This window comes from Podarcis liolepis (assembly GCF_965112155.1).
Source record: "Podarcis liolepis genome assembly, chromosome: 16".
NCBI classification, from domain to species: Eukaryota; Metazoa; Chordata; class Lepidosauria; order Squamata; family Lacertidae; genus Podarcis; species Podarcis liolepis.
The window spans coordinates 6,628,223-6,648,413 of record NC_139567.1 but is presented as its reverse complement, the minus strand read 5'-3'; the positions used below and the strand labels follow the sequence as shown (position 1 = coordinate 6,648,413).

At 44.4% G+C, this 20,191-nt stretch overlaps 2 protein-coding genes across 5 annotated transcripts in view; one reads left to right on the top strand and one right to left on the bottom strand.

Moving 5' to 3' along the window:
• The window catches only part of PRND (prion like protein doppel), an 18,305-nt gene extending 10,701 nt beyond the window's left edge, over window positions 1-7,604 (bottom strand). For both annotated transcript variants that reach the window (XM_083480802.1, XM_083480803.1), the window contains exon 1: window positions 6,853-7,604. The gene's annotated coding sequence lies outside the window, so the exon portion shown is untranslated. The remainder of the gene's footprint in view (window positions 1-6,852) is intronic.
• LOC310695693 (uncharacterized protein) lies at window positions 6,605-20,191 on the top strand. 3 transcript variants are annotated; one of them, XM_083480518.1, is made up of 3 exons: window positions 6,605-6,758; window positions 15,689-16,428; window positions 16,519-20,191. In XM_083480518.1, the coding sequence occupies exons 2-3, from the start codon at window positions 15,699-15,701 to the stop codon at window positions 17,682-17,684; spliced, it is 1,896 nt and encodes a 631-aa protein (XP_083336644.1). In that variant the 5' UTR covers window positions 6,605-6,758; window positions 15,689-15,698; the 3' UTR covers window positions 17,685-20,191. The 3 variants fall into 3 exon arrangements, with proteins under 3 accessions (XP_083336644.1, XP_083336643.1, XP_083336642.1); XM_083480517.1 differs by having other exon boundaries at window positions 16,459-20,191; XM_083480516.1 differs by having other exon boundaries at window positions 15,689-20,191.

Below are 20,191 nucleotides of genomic sequence, written 5' to 3'. Positions count from 1 at the left end.
TTCCATAGTATACAACAGAACTTGCACACCATGCTCTTGAAATTGAAGCACCTTGTGTTTCCAGTGTTCCTAAATACTTAGCTTTGAAGCGCACAGAACAATTAAGTGTTCTCCGCACACACCTTCTCCAGAGTGACCCTAGGAGCAAATTATCTGTGGATGACTCAGTTCCTTTCACTATGACTGGCTCCAATCAGCACAAACTGCACTGCAAAAATAGTAACAGATATTTGACCCCCCCCCTTTCAACCCTGCCCACTATATCTCTGCTCATTCTCTGATAACAGCAACATGCAGCCAAAGGGGCGGATCATTGCCAGCAAATTCATTCTTAAAAATGTCAGATCGGGCAAGCAACTACAGTGGTACCTTGGGTTACAGATGCTTCAGGTTACATACGCTTCAGGTTACAGACTCCGCTAACCCAGAATTAGTACCTCGGGTTAAGAACTTTGCTTCAGGATGAAAACAGAAATCATGCAGCAGCGGTGCGGCGGCAGCAGGAGGCCCCATTAGCTAAAGCGGTGCTTCAGGTTAAGAACAGTTTCAGGTTAAGAATGGACCTCCAGAACGAATTAAGTTCTTAACCCAAGGTACCACTGTATATGACTATAGGTGGCAAGTGCAGAGAGGCCCTAACCTAAAAGAACATAGACAAGGAACGTACTGTACAATATTGGGAAAATTCAGAACTTTAAGGGAAACCCCACAGCTAACTGGTTCTTAAAGGTTCGGGGCCTTGCAGAGGGGAGAGCCTGAGGGATTATCCTAATTGCACAGAGGTAGGCAACCTTGGCTCATATGGTGGCAGCTGTCTGTTTACTGAGCACATGCAGAATTAAAGTCAGATACACCAGTGGATTATATCTGCAAGCCCCCTTTTTGCCCAGCTGTGGCTGTGCCTTTACTTGTAAGGCAAGTGGGGGTGGCTTGGCCAAAATAGCCTTGCAGGCCAAATGTGGAGGTCTGGTGGACCTAATTAGACCCATGGGGTGGAAGTTCCTGACTTCTGCTTTAGAACAGAAGCAGCTCCAAAACAGATCACATTTCTAACTTTTTGTTGTCAGGATTGTTTGTTTGTTGGTTGGTTGGTTGCACATTAGCGAGACCAGCCATCTTTCTGAACCATCCCCAAATAATCTGAGCCTATGTTTCTGGCATATATTCCTTTAGGTTTGGGGGTGTACCGTATTTTTCGCCCCATAAGACGCTCCGTCCCATAGGACGCACCTAGTTTTTTGGGGGGGAAATAAAGGAAAAAAAATTTCCCTTTATTTCCCCCCCCCCCCAAAAGCAGGTCGGGGAAACAGAACCAGGTCGAGGAACAGCGGGATGGCGGCGCTGCGCCTCCCTGCTGTCCCCCGAGCTTGTGGGGCTGGCCGATGTCTGCCCCGCGCGAGGGGCGCTCTGCATCAGGGCGCCCCGCCCTGCGGGGCCGGCAGGCTGCTATCCGCAGCGTGGGGAGCCTTGCCGGGAACTGCGGCAAGGCTCCCCACGCTGCGGATGTCTGCCTGGCGAGGGGGGCGCTCTGCTTCAGGGCGCCCCGCCCGCCGGGCGGCAGGCTGCTATCCGCAGCCTAGACATCCCTGCCGGACCTCCCGTAGGGCTGCCTAGGCTGCGGATGTGTTCCTGAAGCCTGGGGAGCGAGAGGGGTCGGTGCGCACCGACCCCTCTCGCTCTCCAAGCTTCAGCAAAAGCCTGCATTCGCCCCATAGGACGCACCCAGATTTCCCCTTCATTTTTGGAGGGGAAAAAGTGCGTCCTATAGGGCGAAAAATACGGTATATACCCAAGCAAGCAGCATTTAACAATAATTTGTGGCGTTATCAACTAGTCCTTTCTTTGATTTGTTTCTGCTTGAAGAAAATGCTGGTGGAACAGCTATCTTCATGATACTTAGTGCCTTTTCTATATAATATTTCCCCTCCTACAGACATACTACTAAAGACCTTTTGCTTGTTTTTAGCTACTGTTACATGTAATAATAATAATAATAATAATAATAATAATAATAATAATAAATTGTATTTATACCCCACCCTCCCCAGCCAAGACTGGGCTCAGGGCAGTTAACACCAAATATAAAAACAATTGATTGAAAAACTGCTTAAAATGAAGATTAAAATACAGCATTAAAACATTAAAATGCAGCCTCATTTCAGTGGAAACTCAATCAAAAACTTTTTTGGGGATAAAAACGTCAAGTCTTCACCAAGGCTAACTATCCAGACTGGTCTTACACGGGCCAGAAAAAAGCCAGGGAAGTCCCCAAATAGGAGTTCCAACACAGAAGGAGAAAGGAAAAAAAGAAAGAGGGGGAGGGAATCAAATTGATTCCAAGCCAAAGGCCAGGTGGAACAGCTCTGTCTTACAGGCCCTGCGGAAAGAAATCAGATCCCGCAGGGCCCTGGTCTCAGGAGACAGAGCGTTCCACCAGGCTGGAGCCAGTGTTGAAAAGGCCCTGGCTCTGGTTGAGGCTAATCTAACTTCCTTAGAGCCCAGGACCTCTAGGGTGTTGCTATTTATGGACCTTAAGGTAAAAAGAAAGAAGGGACACGGGTGGCACTGGTCACATGACCCGGAAGGTATCTGCAGATAAACGCCGGCTCCCTCGGCCTATAGAGCGAGATGAGCGCCGTAACCCCAGAGTCGTCCATGACTGGACCTAAATGTCAGGGGCATCTTCACCTTTACATGCAAAAAAAGCTAAAGGACCTCTGGTTGGTTAAGTCCAGTCAAAGGTGGCTATGGGGTTGTGGCGCTCATCTCGCTTTCAGGTCAAAGGAGCCAGCATTTGTCCACAGACAGCTTTCCGGGTCATGTGGCCAGCATGACTAAACCACTTCTGGCGCAACAGGACACCATGACGGAAACCAGAGCACACAGAAATGCCATTTACCTTCCCGCCACAGCAATACCTATTTATCTACTTGCACTGGTATGCTTTCGAACTGCTAGGTTGGCAGAAGCTGGGACAGAGCAACGTGAACTCACCACTGTCGTGCAGATTCAAACAGCTGACCTTCTGATCAGCAAGCCCAAGAGACTCAGTGGTTTAGACCACAGCGCCATGTAAAAGTGGCTAAAAACCTGTAAAAGCAACTAGAACCCCAGATATTACTGTTAAGTGCTATTTAAAAAATGTTTTAAATATTTAAATGTTTTAAAAGTAATTAGAAACTTTAGAACCACAAAGTCATTTGGGAAACATTAGTTCATATTTTTTTTAATGAGCAGAATGAACATGAGTTAATGGGCTACCAATATATGTCAGTTAAAGCTGGAACTTAAATGTCAAAGTTTTGTTTTTTAAAGAGCATTGGAAAGCATTATCTGTATTTAACACTCACTAGATTGGCAAAAATGTATAAAAAAGAAAAAGGTATATGTTGGAAGTGTAATGAAATGAGGGTTCTTTTTTCACATGTGGTGGTCCTGTAAAAGAATTAAGGAATGTTGGGAAATTATATATAATGAATTAAAAAAGATATTTTTTAAAAAAACTTTCCCTAAAACACCTGAGATTTTTCTCTTAGGACTGGTAACAACGAAGGTCCCCCCCAAAACCAAAAGGGTTTATTACGATATTGCAGCTAGAACCTTATTGGCACAAAAGTGGAGAACGAGTATAGTACCCGCTAAGGAAGAATGGCAGTATAAAATGTTTGAATATGCTGAACTGGCTGGTTTGACGAACAGGATAAGAGAAAAAGATAAGGAATACAAGGAGGAAGGGAAAATGTTTATCGAATATTTTAAAAACAAATACCGGTACATAGCTTAGCAGGTCTCACGTAAATCCAGCGGAATTGAAATAGATAGAGTTTTTAATAGGTAACAAATTGGATGATTAAAAAGATGTGGATTATGCGGAGTAGTAGAAAAGCAAAGGAACCAGGAAAAGGGTGGAAGGGAAGTTATATGGTATATGTATACATGCTGTATTTGGTACAAAGTTGTAAGTAGGACAGGAGGAGGGGAGGGGGTTAAATATGCTCTGTTCCTGTTTTTGAAAATGCAAATAAAAAAATAAATGGGGAAAAGGAAAGCATTATCAGTCTGGAAAGTCCATCCACAATGGTCAGCCTCAACGGTCAGTGCAAGGGCTTCTGGGATTGCACTTGCAAAGTATCGTGGGATTGCTAGGCACTGTTTTTGTGCCCTTTTGCCCTTTCTGGGCTCTTTGAGGGCCATTTTGGCACAGTGCATGCAGTCGCAGTTGCATGTCAGCTGGACCTGCATAAATCAGGAGTTGCCTGTAATAATAAACAGGATCCACTTGGCTTAGTATTTATTGCTGCTGAAAAGGCATTTGACTGAGTCAACTGGGAATAACAGGTTCAAATTAAGAAGAACTGGGACTGGGACCTACTTTTGCTATTTGGGTTAAGTTAATATACAGGAATCCAGTTGCTACTGTATGTGTAGACAGCAGAAGATAAAAAAGGCAGTCTAGAGTAGCAATACAGGGATGTCCATTTTCCCCCTGGTTGTTCAATACTATGATAGAGTCATTGGTAGAGAATGTAAGATCTAGCTAAGAGAATGAAGGCCTTGGAATAGGAAGCAACATCTGTAAGGCCAGCCTTTATTGCTGACAATGTACTGCTAAGAGTGAAAAATCAAGAAATTTATCTAAAGGTTTTTCAAGACTATTGTAAGATCTAAGGCCATAAGATTAATCTAATTGAAATCTGAATGGTTCAGTTATAATGCACATCAGAAGGTTAGACTCAGCTATACCAATGCCATTCAGAGCTGTTAGCTCTGTCATACACTTTTATGTGCCAACCACTATAAGCTTATGCAGGAAGGAAACAATTATTTTGGAAGACACAAGATCTACCCACCCTGGAAGAATGGCAGATGAAGTTGATGGACTATATGGAATTGGCGGAAATGACTGGCAGAATCCGAGACCAGGGAGAAGAGTCGGTGGAAGAAGATTGGAAGAAATTTAAAGACTATTTACAGAAATACTGCAAAATTAATGAATGTTAGAATGGTGTCGGAATGAAGTTAAGTGGTTTTAGCAGCAATGTTATAAAGGAGTATGTAATAATGGATTGTTAACAGGTGAGAATCTAAAGTTATAATATATTAAGATAAAGGATTAAGATAAAAACAAAGAGGGAAAGGATTTGCTGAATTAACTAACTGAACAGGAATACAAAAAAGGGAGGTGTGAGGAGGTCAGGGAAACAAGTAAATGAAAGACAAGACATGGAAAGATTGATTTGTTTTTAATTGTTTTTATTTTTCTGTATTTTGTATTTTCTCTTTTCTTTTTTTCTTTTTCTTATTTTTGTAACCTTTTCTGAAACTTTAATAAATATCTTTTTTTTTAAAAAAGGAAACAATTATTTTAACTTGCAAGTGTGGTGAGAGTGATGTGATTGCTGCCAGAAGTTTTTGCACCATACCAGAAGCAATGGGCGGCAGCTAGCAAAGTTGCTCAGGATCTGAACATTCTAAATCACTCCTGTGTGGGAGACAGGACACTTCAGAAATTACTTGCTACTGTTCACATTCTGCAAATACACCACCTATCCCTGGGAAAAACTGATTGCACAAATATATATATATATATATATATATATATATATATATATATATATAATCCAAAAATGCATACAAAGATGTGTTTCCTTGGAAAATTGCACACAAAAATGCTGACAAAAATTCATGAGGATTCTCCCCCCCCCCCCCGCTGCCGCCCCAAAGCTCTACTACAGTAATGTGGGGGCCTGGATTTAAGACTGAAAAAACTGAGAAACCAAAAGGAACTGAAATGGACACATACAGTATATCCATTTCCTACCCGCCAATCACAGTGGTGATTTCACTTGTTGACTACAAACAGGCCCATACTTAGAATGGCTTCTGCCCATTTTGCTTCAGAACTGTAATTCTCAGAGGATGTGGGAGGAGAGGATGGCAAGGGTGGTGGGAAGATTCAACAACAATCAAGGAAATATTTAAACAATATAAAGTATTTGTGTTCTATGTTATAAATCAAGCACTGCTAGTTGTTGTTTCTTTTTGTTTTCCAGTGTTATTCATTATCAATTAGAACACCGGTGTGGCACAAGCAAATCTTTATTCTGAGTGTGTGGCCCGGAGGAAAATGTTTGAGAGCTCATGGAATAAAATATCCTAAGGACCACCAATGGCATGTTTTGACAGTGGTCAGCTGCGAACATTCTCCCTATCATACCGAAACACGCTTCTGTTTAAAACTTACCACCAGAGGGGAGAAAACATCCATTTTTAAATAGAGGATGAATCAATCTGAAAAAAGGTAGAATTCTACCAGAAGCTCATAAGAGCGCAAAAAAGATTTTGATGTCCACAATCAGTGATCACACACTGCATGGAATATAGTCCTAGTTTTAAAATCCTGCTAGAAAATATGTACCTTGTTCAACTTCATGTTCGAAAGTTAGAAGCTAGTTCTGAAAGCACAACTTTTCCCTGACGCCTGAGTCTGACTGGGCAGGTTTCTGCTCCCCTGCTCCCTCCCACCATCCAGAAACTCTAATTTCCTAATGCATTTACTGGTAGAAGGGTGGGCTGACTCAGAGGCTGCTCTCAAGTGACGTCTCTCCCAAGAAAAACAACTGTTCTTGTTAGGCGTTCAGCTGCCCCACCTACTGCTCCTTATTTTGAGAGACGCATAGATTTCCGGGCACACAGAGAGACCTGACGTACAAAAGAAGAGGGTCTTTGAGAAGCTCGTCCAAACAGTCCAAATAAGGGTAAGTTGTTTCATCTTTTAAAATGAATTTACAGGGCTTACAGCTGCTCAGTCACATCCTGGCTACTCTTAATTTCTACCTCTTAGATACTTACAGTTCAGTTGTCAGCAGCGTAAGAGGGCAATATTCTAGATGCTGTGGTTTTCTTTCTTCCTTCCCCTCCCAAATGCCATCTTCAACATTCTGCTGTCATTCTATAGGTCCTGAATGTTCATATTTATTAAATCTGCTTCATTAAATTAAATTGAGTCCTTGCAGCTGCTATGTTGCATAAATCGTAGACACGTCTGCCAATTTCCTTTTATTTCTAAGCTACTCTGAATGGAGACGTTATTTGCAAGGGTGTCCGTTCATGTTAGGATCAGAGTGCCGGGTTGCCTAATGATCTCATAGCATCTAAATGAGCAATGGAGGCAAAAGGATTTCCCTTGGTTTGCAGTTTGAGGCGGTCGTATTTCATTGCATAACGCAACAGATAAACCGTCTGGGGGTTTATTCTGTGAGTGCTCTGCATTTACAAAGCTTTTAAGGCAGCTGTTGACAGGATGTTTAAATCCTTTGCTGTCTTCACCAGCCATTATAAACATATCCCAAAATAATAGCATATATGGGGTGCAAGAAATTTCTGAAACAATGTCGGATTGTAGAGACTTCTCAGCAAAGAGGAACTCCTTTTATAACAAGGAAAAAATGGAAGATAAGCTAGAGCATGACATATAAACATGACCACAAGGTTCCTTCAGTTTGGTTTTTTAATGAAACCTGCCTTTGTAGCTGCTTCTAAACGCAGAGGAAAGAGTAGAATTCTGCACATTTTATTTTCCCACCATTTTGAGATATACAATACACGCCAGGCAGTTTCAGGAAAATTTGATTAGATTAATCCTGGTTTTGTAAAAATAGGAGGAAATTGACCCCACCCCTCTGCACTGTTACTAAACGCCAAATCTTACTGCTTTTCCACCAATTGTCTGCTACGCAATTAGGGCACCAGTGTGGGGTTGTATTCAATGGCATGCTTGTATTGCTTCTAGACACAGTTTATATTTGATGAATTTACCTTACAATATATTCACCATACCTTCACCATCCCCACCGCCCAACAATCTGTCTCCAGATTATGCAAAATGAGCTTCTATAATTCCCTGCTTGATTGCCATCTTAGCTCTTAGGAACTACAGTGGTACCTCTGGTTATGAACTTAATTTGTTCTGGAGGTCCGTTCTTATCCTGAAACTGTTCTTAACATGAGGTGCCACCTCTGGCGCACGATTTCCACTCACATCCTGGGGCAAAGTTCGCAACGGGAACCAGAAGAGTTCTAACAACAACAACAACAACAACAACAACAACAACAACAACAACAACAATAATAATAATTTATTTCTACCCCACCCATCTAGCTGGGTTTCCCCAGCCACTCTGTAAGGCTTCCAACAAAATATTAAAATACAATAGTCTATTAAACATTCAAAACTTCCCTGAACAGGGCTGCCTTCAGATGTCTTCTAAAAATCTGGTAGTTATTTTTCTCTTTGACATCTGTTGGGAGGGCGTTCCACAGGGCGGGCGCCACTACCGAGAAGGCCCTCTGCCTGGTTCCCTGTAGCTTTGCTTCTCGCAATGAGGGAACCGCCAGAAGGCCCTTGGCGCTGGACCTCAGCGTCCAGGCAGAATGATGGTGGTGGAGATGCTCCTTCAGGTATACTGGTCTGAGGCCGTTTAGGGCTTTAAAGGTCAGCACCAACACTTTGAATTGTGCTCGGAAACGTACTGGGAGCCAATGTAGGTCTTTCAAGACTGGTGTTATGTGGTTTTGGCAGCTGCTCCCAGTCACCAGTCTAGCTGCCGCATATCCAGAGGTACCACTGTATATATCTTCATCTAAGGGTTCAGCCAGTAGCCACAGCTACAAAGAATTAACTGGCCAGAACATTAGCCAATGGGTAACAAGGAAGAAGGCTGTGTGCAGACTCTTGGCATCTATAAGTGATCTATGGATCAATACAGCGCCAACAAACTTGTTGATCCTCCGAGAACAATTCTTTACAGGATAACGCTTGCTCACTGGCGGAGGAAGAGGGGGGCGGGGGGAGCGCACAGCCCCTGGCACCATGATCCCGGTGGGGTGCCATCGCAGCTGCCCCCCCCCACGCTGGGCACCATGCCCCTATGGGTCGCGAGCCACACCCCAGGACACATGCCATGCCCCTGTGGGCAGCATGCCACGCCCCCGGGACATGTGCCAGCCACACCTGCGCCTGCTCTCAGCCCCCAGTACCAGAGCATGAAGCTCCGCCACTGCGCTTGCTCTCCTGGTTTCTGTCTCAATGTGTTTCTTCTCTGCCTGTGGAGTTATTGATATAATAACAAGTGTGGCCGGCTGCAACAAAATGGTGCAGTGCATTGCCAGCTCCTAAGAGGAGTGTTCCTGGAAGATCTCCAGCCAGCCTCAGACAGAAGGCACCATTTGGGTTGGTGTTGCTGCTGATGGTGAGAAGGGTTTCAAGAGGAGGAATAGACGCCCTCTTTTCCTCTACCATCCTCATGAAACCTTCCCTTTCTCTGCTATGAAGCGTGAATGGGATCAGTTTTGGAGTCGATTACCAGCCCTGAAACTTACTACTTTATTGGGTGCAAGCGGCATGTGGGAAGTTTCAAAGACTCACCAGATTATGCAGAAGGGTGGTGGGAGTTTTTCATTTCCTGGTGGCCAACCCTTTAATTATGCCTCCCCCCTAGTATGGCACTGGTGGTCACCATGGCACCCGCAATTATCACCAGTGCCCTCTGCCCCTCCCCATTTTTTAAATCAGTTTTTTGGGGGGAGGGGATGTTCTTGGTGGTTTGTGTGCTGCCTGCCTGCCTGCTTTTTTGTGGGGGTGGGGTGCATAGGTGTTCTGCTTGCTTTGGAGCAGGGGTCAGCAACGTTTTTCAGCCATGGGCCGGTCCACCGTCCCTCAGACCATGTGATGGGCTGGACTATATTTTTTGGGGGAAATGAACGAATTCCTATGCCCCACAAATAACCCAGAGATGCATTTTTAATAAAAGGGCACATTCTACTCATGTAAAAACACGCTGATTCCCGGACGTCCACGGGCCAGATTGAGAAGGCGATTGGGCCGGATCCGGCCCCCGGGCCTTAGGTTGCCTGCCCCTGCTTTGAAGGAAGAGTTCTGAGCATCACATTTTTCTTCTGTGAAACTGGTATTTTTTTTGGTTTTATGACAGTTTCTTGGCTTTCCAAAAGGCAGGGAACCTCTGCAAATTTCTACCACCTGAACACTCACTGTACGTTGTTAAGGAGTACTGATAACCAGTCCCTATTTTCATTTTCATCTGCCATCCTCAACAGGCTGTGCCTCTGCTGCTGTCAACATTCAACAGGTCCTGGAAGGTCCTTGTCAGGCTGTTGTGGTGCGTGTGTTTCTCCTAAAATCTCTTCTTCTTTGATTTTTACAAACTAATACACTTGTCGATACCTGGGAAGATCTATTCTCTATAGAAGCACTTTATTTTTACTTTTTTTGGTGGCTCCATTTTGCTTCCAAACCTAAGTGCAGAATTAGATGGAAATGCTATTATTAATCTAGCTCTACTGGTGCAATTTCCAGAGCAACATAAGCAACAAACAAACTCAAAACGAACCCAGAGGTCCCTGCAATCTAATTTTAGACAGTGGAGGAGACAACATGATTTCGGGGAACTGGGAGGCTAAACCGATTAGGTAATATTTTATGGTGTGGCTGCCTGGGGAGCTGATCTGCTGCAGTCCCCTTTTGCTTGGGTTTCTCCCTCATCACCTCTCTCCTCATGACAGAGGTGCATAAAATGGCATAAGGAGTGGAGAAAGGGAACAGATAAATGTTTTTCTCCCTCTCTCACGCCACTAGGATTTGTGGATATTCAACGAAGCTGAATTTTGGAAAATCCAGAACAGAAAAAAGACAAATGAGAAACGGAGAGAACTAAAATTAACAGAGCCATCCGCCCCTAACATGCCATAAAAGGTAAAGGTAAAGGGACCCCTGACCATTAGGTCCAGTCGTGACCGACTCTGGGGTTGCGGCGCTCATCTCGCTTTATTGGCAGAGGGAGCCAGCATACAGCTTCCGGATCATGTGGCCAGCATGACTAAGCCGCTTCTGGCGAACCAGAGCAGTGCACAGAAACGCCGTTTACCTTCCCGCCGGAGCGGTACCTATTTATCTACTTGCACTTTGACGTGCTTTCGAACTGCTAGGTTGACAGGAGCAGGGAACGAGCAACGGGAGCTCACCTGATCACGGGGATTCGAACCGCCGGTCTTCTGATCGGCAAGTCCTAGGCTCTGTGGTTTAACCCACAGTGCCACACTTTCAAATAGGATCCGACAAATTCATGGAGTATCAGGTTGTCAGTGGCTACTAACCCTCATGGCTATATGTTGTCCCTCCACAGTCAGAGGCAGTATGCTAGGAATCACAAGTGGGTAGAGGGCTCTTGCACGCAGGTTGTGCTTTGCCCATGGACTCAAGAAGGTTGGCAATCCGTAAATCTAGGGTTTCGTTTACCCTTTTAGGTATCAAGTTTAACTTAAAAAATAAAATAAAAATCCTCACACATCACAATAAATGACTTGTTTATACACAACATTCATCTTGATGTGCTTGCACAAAACTTACGTGATGCTTAGATTATGTCCAGTCCTTAATGAACATTCATTCTGGTTTGTTTTACATGGTGGTTGTACCACAGGATAAGAATTTGGCCTGGTTTGCCTGCAGGGGATTCACATGTCTTCACATTAATCCTTAGTTCATCCACCCATTTTTCTCGCATTTCCCTGTAACTTTCATAATTGCAAAAAGCTGGTTCATCGCACTAGGGCAACAAGGCACTTTAATCCACTTCACCTGTGCAAACCTAAATTGTTATTTTAGTTTTATTTATTACATTTCGATGCTGCCCTTCCTCCAAGGATCCACGGGTGGCTCACAATATAAAAACACAAAAATACATCACATAGTAACAAAGAAAAACAATACCTCCCAGTTTAAAAGGCCATAGATTGTTTAATTTGCCAAAGGCCTGGGAGAAGATGAATGTTTTTGCCTGGTGCTTAAAGATATGTAACAACGGCCATATGTAACCTTGCAAGCCATACTAAAGTTCCATTTGATCCTATGAATGCCACTTGGAAAACCCTGCCCCGGATCACTCTGATTGTGAGCGATCAAATCTAGGGTTTTCATCTGGAGAGCTGGGTGGAGTTTCTTCTCCTTGGCTAAAAAGCAATTCAGTTATCTGAGCAAAAGCCAGACTTCTGGCATATCTGTATTGTACGTATCAGCTATTAGTGTTCATGTTTATATTACAGTGACAAGCAGACCTCATGGATCTTGCTGCTAAGTCAGCACGGAGGTGCTTCTTGCAGGTTTATTCTATGGTTCCTCCAAAACCTCAGAAGAGTAAACAAGAGTCAGGTTTCTACAGAGTGTGGGCAGGGCTGAGTATACATCTTGCAGCTGGTCTAGAAACTCCTGTCGCAGGTTCTTCTTTTGTATGTTTTGAGACTTTAAACAAGTTTGGCTTGCACAGATGGTTTGGATGGTTATGAGCTGGTCGTTTGTTGGAAAGGCGTATCCATTCAATGGGATTCTGTGGATTTGTGGTCAGTTGTGTGGCTGAGGGGTAAAAGTAGGACATGTGAGGGTGGCTGGATGAGGGTGGCTGGTTGAGCATTAGGTTGTGGCTGTTCACAATCAATGTCCTAATCTTGCTGGGGAATGGCGAGTTTCCCCATCTCTAAAAAAGAGACATATTAATTCACATTTTGGGATTTTTTTTGTAAACTGTTCCCTCCATGCTTTCCAGTAAAATGCTTTTCCACTGGTCAACACTCTTTGCAGAGTGATTTGGAGCGTAATTTATGTTCTGGGTTAATCATCGCTTGGCATATGGAGCCATAACAGGAATGTCAAGGGCAAAGTAGAAGACAAAGTGGCCCTCCTCCTATGGCCAAGGAAGATAAGACAGTGCTGTGGGGTTTTATTCTAGACAGCAGGGCGTCCCTGTATCATCTTGGCATTCCAACTTCCACTCAGAGTAGCTGTCAGGAAGAGCTTGTTTTGATTGCATAATGTTCCCTCCTTCCTATGCACTCTTGCTCTCAATCCGCTGTTTATCCCGCTCCCTCGCCCCCCTTTCTTTTCATTTGCACCCTCCTAACAATGGGGACACTGTATTCCACTAAAAGTTCCTCCAGGATTGCCAGCAGGGCAGATATTCTGTTTTCTGGTCATGCCTCTGCTTGCTGAAGAGAGTCATCCATTCTTGGTAAACATGTGCTGGGCCTGGATGGGGTAAAGGGAGGGCCTTTGGCACTTACCACTAAAGAAGTGTCTAAACTGGAGCAGAGGCAAACAACTTTACCTTCCCGTGGGCTGTGGATGGTTCCAAGGAATTGCAAGTCGCCTCCAACCTTCTAACTAGCCTGAGCTAGTCAAACCCAAGACAAAGTGTGTGGAAAGGTCTAATGGGAGGCTGTTGAGTTGAACTGGCTTCCAACTCGCCCTCATGGAAATTCAAGCTGGTATGCTAGGCTTTTTCTTTGGACCAATGCCTTCAATGGAGACAGAACTTCCTGGGCTCTTGCGGGATACAGGCCCCTGGCAAATGTGCTGATTCTGAATCAGCTTGTGGGCTCTGAACAAAGCAATAAAGGATCATGCCAAATCATGCTAAATAATAATGCAGTGGTACCTTGGTTCTCAAACTTAATCTATTCTGGAAGTCCATTCCAAAACCAAAGCGTTCCAAAAAAAAAAAAAGGTGTGCTTTCCCATAGAAAGTAATGCAAAATGGATTAATCCATTCTAGACTTTTAAAAACAACCCCTAAAACAGCAATTTAACATGAATTTTACTATTTAACGAGACCATTGATCCATAAAATGAAAGCAATAAACAATGTACAGCAGTCAATCAATCAATCAATCAATCAGTAGCTGAACTGGGTTCCACACAGTCCCCAAAAAAAAAAACCAAAAAGCCACAAAAACGCAAAATAGCAAAAACAGACAGACCTCAGCGTAACACTCAAAACGGAAGTGTGGTACTCAAATTGGAAGCGTAACGCTCAGAACGGAGCATGTTCGGCTTCCGAGAAAAAATCACAAACCGGAACACTTCCAGGTTTTCAGTGTTTGGGTTCCAAGCTGTTTGAGTACCAAGGCGTTTGAGAACCAAGGTACCACTGTAGATGTGAAGCAAAGCTGTGAACCTGCTGTGGCCAACAGTGATTGCGTGCATCTCATTGCAACTTGCAGTTGAGAAAATCAGAAGAGCTTGGCTGCAGGATCAGACCAAAGGCACATGCAGCCCAGCACCCTGTCCACACAGGGGCCAGATGCCCATGGGAAGCCCACAGCAGGGCCTGATTGCAACAGCACGTTCCCCCTAGGCTTGGTGAGGTGGTGCGAGTTCTCTGTAAAGCATGCTAGGACTTGGAAAATCCCACTTTGCATGCCGGAAAAGTGTAAGCTGATTATGGTGAATCTGTGGGAAAGGGCAAAATGCAGCAGCTCATTGGCACTGCCCCCAAAGCCTTTGGAACAATTTAAAAGGTTGGAAGGAGAAAAGGAATGGAGCTTTGTTTGTACGCTAAAACACACTGCCTCAGAGCAGGGGGCTTTGGTCTTTCTGAGCATTAGAGTCTTGAACTGTATTTTTCCCCCTTGAGAGGATTCTCCAGGGCTTAATTTCTAAGGCAAGCACGCGTCTTTCCAATACAAATATGCGTGGGCATATTGTGATTGCTCAGGGGTAAGGGAAATGCACTTTGCACATGCTTAAGGTATCTCTGTTATACTTTATTTACCAAGCCTTGATTTTCCAATGGGTTCAACGTATTTTTTAAATTATATTTTGGTTCCCCTGTCTGTGGATGCATTTGCAATTCTGTAAAAGGACCTCGTTTCACAGCGGGCTTCTAACAACGAGAGATGGAGGGTAGTGAGTTTGAGGTACTTGATCCATTTGATCGCCAGAGCTGCCTTTTTGCCAACACATTTAATCATTTGCACTATAATCCATAGTGGTTCATATGTGTATGCACTCAAATGTTGTGAAACTTTGGGATCTATGTACTTTGGGATCTATGTGGTGTTTTTCTAAAATAAAATTCTGCTACAGCTTCAACAGGAATTTATATAACTGGGAGATAGATTGAGCTGGATGACTTTGGGGAAAGGATTTACTATGGTATATATTTTGGTAAATGCAGTAGTGTTGGAAAACACCAGATTGGCAAGTTGGTGGTTTTCACTGGGCTATTGATGCTGGAATGTGCAAGTTTTCAAGTGACTCAGAATTATTCATCAAAGAAAGTGGCACAATTTTTAAGAGCTCCTAACTGGCACGAAAGTGAGAAGTTTGCTGCTTATATATAGCTGAAGTGGAGCTACCTTCTGACTTCTGCCTGATGTAATTGTGTCCTGTAAGTCAAGTACTTAAACACCTGGGCTGTTTTATATTCCCCGCCCACCCAAAAAACCTGCCTTGCAAGTTGTATAGACTTTTGTCAGCTGGTGCAGGCATCAACTTGGGAACACAGAAAGTTGTCTAATACCCCATCAGAGTATTGGTACCTCAAGCTCAGGATTGTCTGCACTCAAACAGGGTCCTTTCCAGAGATTGACCCATGGTCCTTCTACATACAAAGCGTGTGATCTTCCATAGGGTTACTCTCCTCTTGTTGGACAGTTGTCAGATTTACATTACTGGCACATCCAAAGCCTGCTCAACATATAATGTGAGAGAGAATCATTTTGGAAATACCACCACCATCTACTTGCAATTATATATTCTGCATTTTGTGTTATATCCTCCCTGTCTCTTTTTTTTTCCTTAAAAAAAACACCTTGATTCTTTTACTTTGTTTTACAGAACAGCCATTATGGGGAAGTACTTGGTGACCTGCGCGATAGCAATTCTCTTTATTCTTCTGCAAACTGATGTCATTGTCTCTGTTTCGGGAAAAAGCTCGTCCAGTAGAAGTAGTAGAAAGCCTAGCAAGCCTTCACATCGACCTAGCAAGCCTGTGGAACATCATCGACCTAGCAAACCTGTGGAACATCGACCTAGCAAACCTGTGGAACATCGACCTAGCAAACCTGTACATCGACCTGGCAGACCTGTACAACATCAGCCTAGCAAACCTGTACACAACCAACCTGTACACAATCCTGCTCCCCCACAACACAACCCTGTTTATCCCCCAGTAAATCCTGGTAAGCCCCCAAGCAATCCTGGCAACCCTCCTCCATATAACCCTGCTTACCCACCACAAAACCCTGGTAACCCCCCACACAATCCTGGCAACCCTCCTCCATATAACCCTGCTTACCCACCACAAAACCCTGGTAACCCCCCACGCAATCCTGGCAACCCTCCTCCACAAAACCCTGCTTACCCACCACAAAACCCTGCTGCTCCCCCCCACAATCCTGGCAACCCTCCTCCACAAAATCCTGCATACCCACCACAAAACCCTGGCAACCCTGTCCATCCACCACAAAACCCTGCTTACCCTCCACAAAACCCTGGCAACCCTGTCCATCCACCACAAAACCCTGCATACCCACCACAAAACCCTGGCAACCCTGTCTATCCACCACAAAACCCTGGTAACCCTGTCTATCCACCACAAAACCCAGGTTACCCTCCCCACAATCCTGGCAACCCACACAATCCTGGTTATCCACCACAAAACCCAGGTTACCCTCCCCACAATCCTGGCAACCCACACAATCCTGGTTATCCACCACAAAACCCAGGTTACCCTCCCCACAATCCTGGCAACCCACACAACCCTGGCTACCCCCAACAAAATCCTGGCTTTCCACAAAACCCTGGTTACCCTAGGTATGGAGAAGGAGGCAGCTGGGGCAAATATGACAGTAAGCCGTGGAAGCCTAAGCCACCCAAGCCCAGTATGAAACATATGGCAGGATCAGCTCTGGCGGGAGCTGCAGCAGGAGCCGTGGGTGGCTACCTCTTAGGCCGCGCCATGTCCAATGTCAATTTCCACTTTAACAACCGTGATGACGAGCGGTGGTGGTATGAAAACCGCAACCGTTACTCCGACCAGGTTTACTACCCACAGTACAACCAGCCTGTTCCACAGGATATCTTTGTGAGAGATTGCACGAATATCACTGTGAGCGAGTATACGGAGCCCAGCGGAAACCAAACGGCAGATGAGATGGAAACCAGGGTTGTGACGCATGTGGTGCGTGAAATGTGCATAGAGCAGTATCGCACCTACTCCAGCCACGCAGGAGGCGACTTCAGACGTCCCGGGAGTAGGCCAGAGGGGCCTATGCCGGCCAAGACGGAAGTGAAGCCTGTGGCGGAAGAAGCGATAACAGGCGCTGTGGCGAAAGACCAACTGGGCAGCTCCATGTCTAACATGCACCTGCCTTTCAATGACAGCGATGAGGAGCGATGGTGGAGCGAAAACCGCAATCGTTTTACCCGTCCCGTTTTCTACCCAAACTACAGCCACCCTGTTACGAAGGATGTCTTTGCGAGCGATTGTGAGAATGCCACCACAAACTATTACATAAAGCCCACCGGAAACCAAACGGCAGATGAGGTGGAAGCCAGGGTGGTGACGCAAGTGGCGCGGGAGATGTGCAGGGAGCTGTACAGTGATTTCATCCGTCACATGGAAAGAAGCAGATATGATCAGAGGCCAGAAGTGCCGATGCCAACCAAACTCTGGCTGAAGCATGTTCCAGAAGCAGTTAACATCGCCCCTGGCGCAGGAGCCACCGGAAGCCATCAAAACAGTGCCACGTCTCTCATGCGTGACAACACTTTTGCCAAGTCTTCTGTGCTTTTGATTATGGCACTGGTCACTTCTTTCCTGATACCTTGAGGCCGGGCAGCCTCCTTAAGCTGCCATTTTGTCACTGAGACAGGAAATGTCCAGAAGGAAAGAGATGTGTTTATATAAAGGAAATGTTTTGTGGAGAGTGCATTGTCGCTTCTGCATCTGTTTGGTGAGCTGTCTTTAATATCTGTTACGTGTGCTAATTCTTACTCCTTCAGAGCCACCTTTGGCACTGCCGCTGTTCCAAAATAGTTCCCAGGGAAAGAAGCCAAGGGTAAGCTTGCAATGAAGGGAACCTCCCCACCCCAGCCCACGTGAATCAAGCCGTGTCCTTTTTCATAGCTAGTCGAGCATATTCAGTGTGTAAACATGAACAAGTTAATGGAAACACGGAGAAAAACACACCTTTTGCCAGACTTCTCCTGTTACATAGTCTCTTCAGTGAATCCTGCATAGCTTTAACATATCCTGTGGCAGACTCCTCCCAGTACACTGGCTCCCCACGGGAAGCTGCTTAGCTTGAACAGAAAGCTTTATGGTGCAGTAAGCCATTATACAAAAGTCTGGCTTCAAGAGAAAGAAAGGATTTCCAGTTCTTATGTAGCTTCACTGAGAGTGACTTTCAATGCTATGAAATGGGGTGGGGGTGGGAGCACAAGCAGCTTACGAATAGGGATGGCAGAATCTGTCAATGTCAGCTTCTAATTTTTCCAGTTCTACGCTCAGTTCTTCACATTCCACCTCCGTTTGTAATAATAATAATAATAATAATAATAATAATAATAATAATAATATTTATACCCCACCAACCTCATGAAAATTCATTAGCCTTTTAGTGCAATTTTATCTGCATATACACATTTTGTATGCAATTTTGTCTCAGATACACATTTTTTTTGCAAAGCAATTTCCCCTAACATAATACATTTTTGCATGCTATTTTCAATAATATATGCATTTATATGCACACTTTACCCTAGTATATGTCGTTTTTTAGTGTGAATTTTAAAGGATGAATGTATTTTGGTTTGTGCATTGTTTGAGAAAGTGAGAATTAGGTAGGTTTGCCTTTAAATGTGAACTGAATCAAATTTCTCCTCTGTCCCTTTGTGTGCCACGTGCGCCACACTGAAGTCCAAAGTGACATTTTTCACATTCACCTCCGTAAACAAGGTGCCAGACTGGCTCCACATTGGGAGTACCTCACTGGAGGTGTGAAAATTCCACATGAGAAACTCCTTTGGGTTGTATCCAATGTAGGACCAAGTTAAAGTGACCTAGTGGTACTTGTTCCACAGGTGAAATGTTTTGCATCCGTGCGCCATGGCTGCAGAAGAGAGGCTCTTAGTTAATTTGTCGCACAACAGGATTGCACAATGAGGTTCCACTAGCACAACCTTTGGGTTGGTTCCTCTCTAGTGCAACATAAACCACTTCAAGGTATTATTATTATTATTATTATTATTAATTAATTAATTAATTATTATTATTTACAACCAAGAAGTATATAAATTTTATGACATAAATAAGTAAATAAACATTAAAACTCACCCACCCACTTGAGTTAGCAGACAGGGAACACTGGACACAGTCCTAAATGCAGTGAACACTTTTAACGTTTTAAAATGTCTTGAGATTCTGGTGGGGTGGGTGGGGAGCAGAACACAGAACATACAAGGGGACATTCCCTCCCACATATCACAATGTGAAGTCTGTGGGATGCTCCTAGCTCAACAGAATACTAGGTGTAGGTTCATGTGAGGGTGTTTCCATGTGGGTGCTTTTTGTGGGTCAGGTGCATACACGTTTTGTCGTGTCCGAAAGTTGCCAGCATCCCAAAGCCAGCCCAGTTCATCAGGTTATTCTGTTTCTCTGCAAAATATTCTCTCTTTCTCTCTCTCCCTCTCACCTGTTGCCAGTGACCTGTTTGTAGGGAAGTCTCTGTCTCGAAGTACCTTTAGCTGGACAGGAAGAAGGCAAAATGTGATTAGAATGTCAAGGATGGGGAGGGACCAGGGAGATGTCTATCCCTCAGAAAATATGTTGCACTCTCATTTTAGTGTCTTTGCAAATGTGCCTGCCTAGTGAGGAATGGGATGCGCTGCTGTGGGTTCTTTATACTTGCCACAGAGCTCCTGTCGATGGAGGAGGGAGTCCTTCTACATGGCAGCTTGTTGTGGAACCATGCGTGCAAGTTTTTGCAGCATCCACATGACTTCACCCTCATCAAAATGCTGTCCTACATTATCTTCCAATTTAATCCAAAATTAATGTTTCTATGGAAAGTCTGTTAAGTAATCCTTTCCCTCCAAACAGATTAAATGGGGGGGGGGGAGAGAGAGAGAGAGAAATGATGCATTTTGATACCGTTATGCGAATGTCATAAAAAAATAGTGCAAGCATTAGTAGTACCAACTCCACAATAAATTTATGTGTGAAAGTGCCTTGGATACGCTGGAACAGCCTGCACGAAAGCCTTAAAATCTGTAGGTGGACATGCCTGAGTTTTTCATTGTCTTTTGCCTACACAGAAATAAACCAGTTGCCCAGAA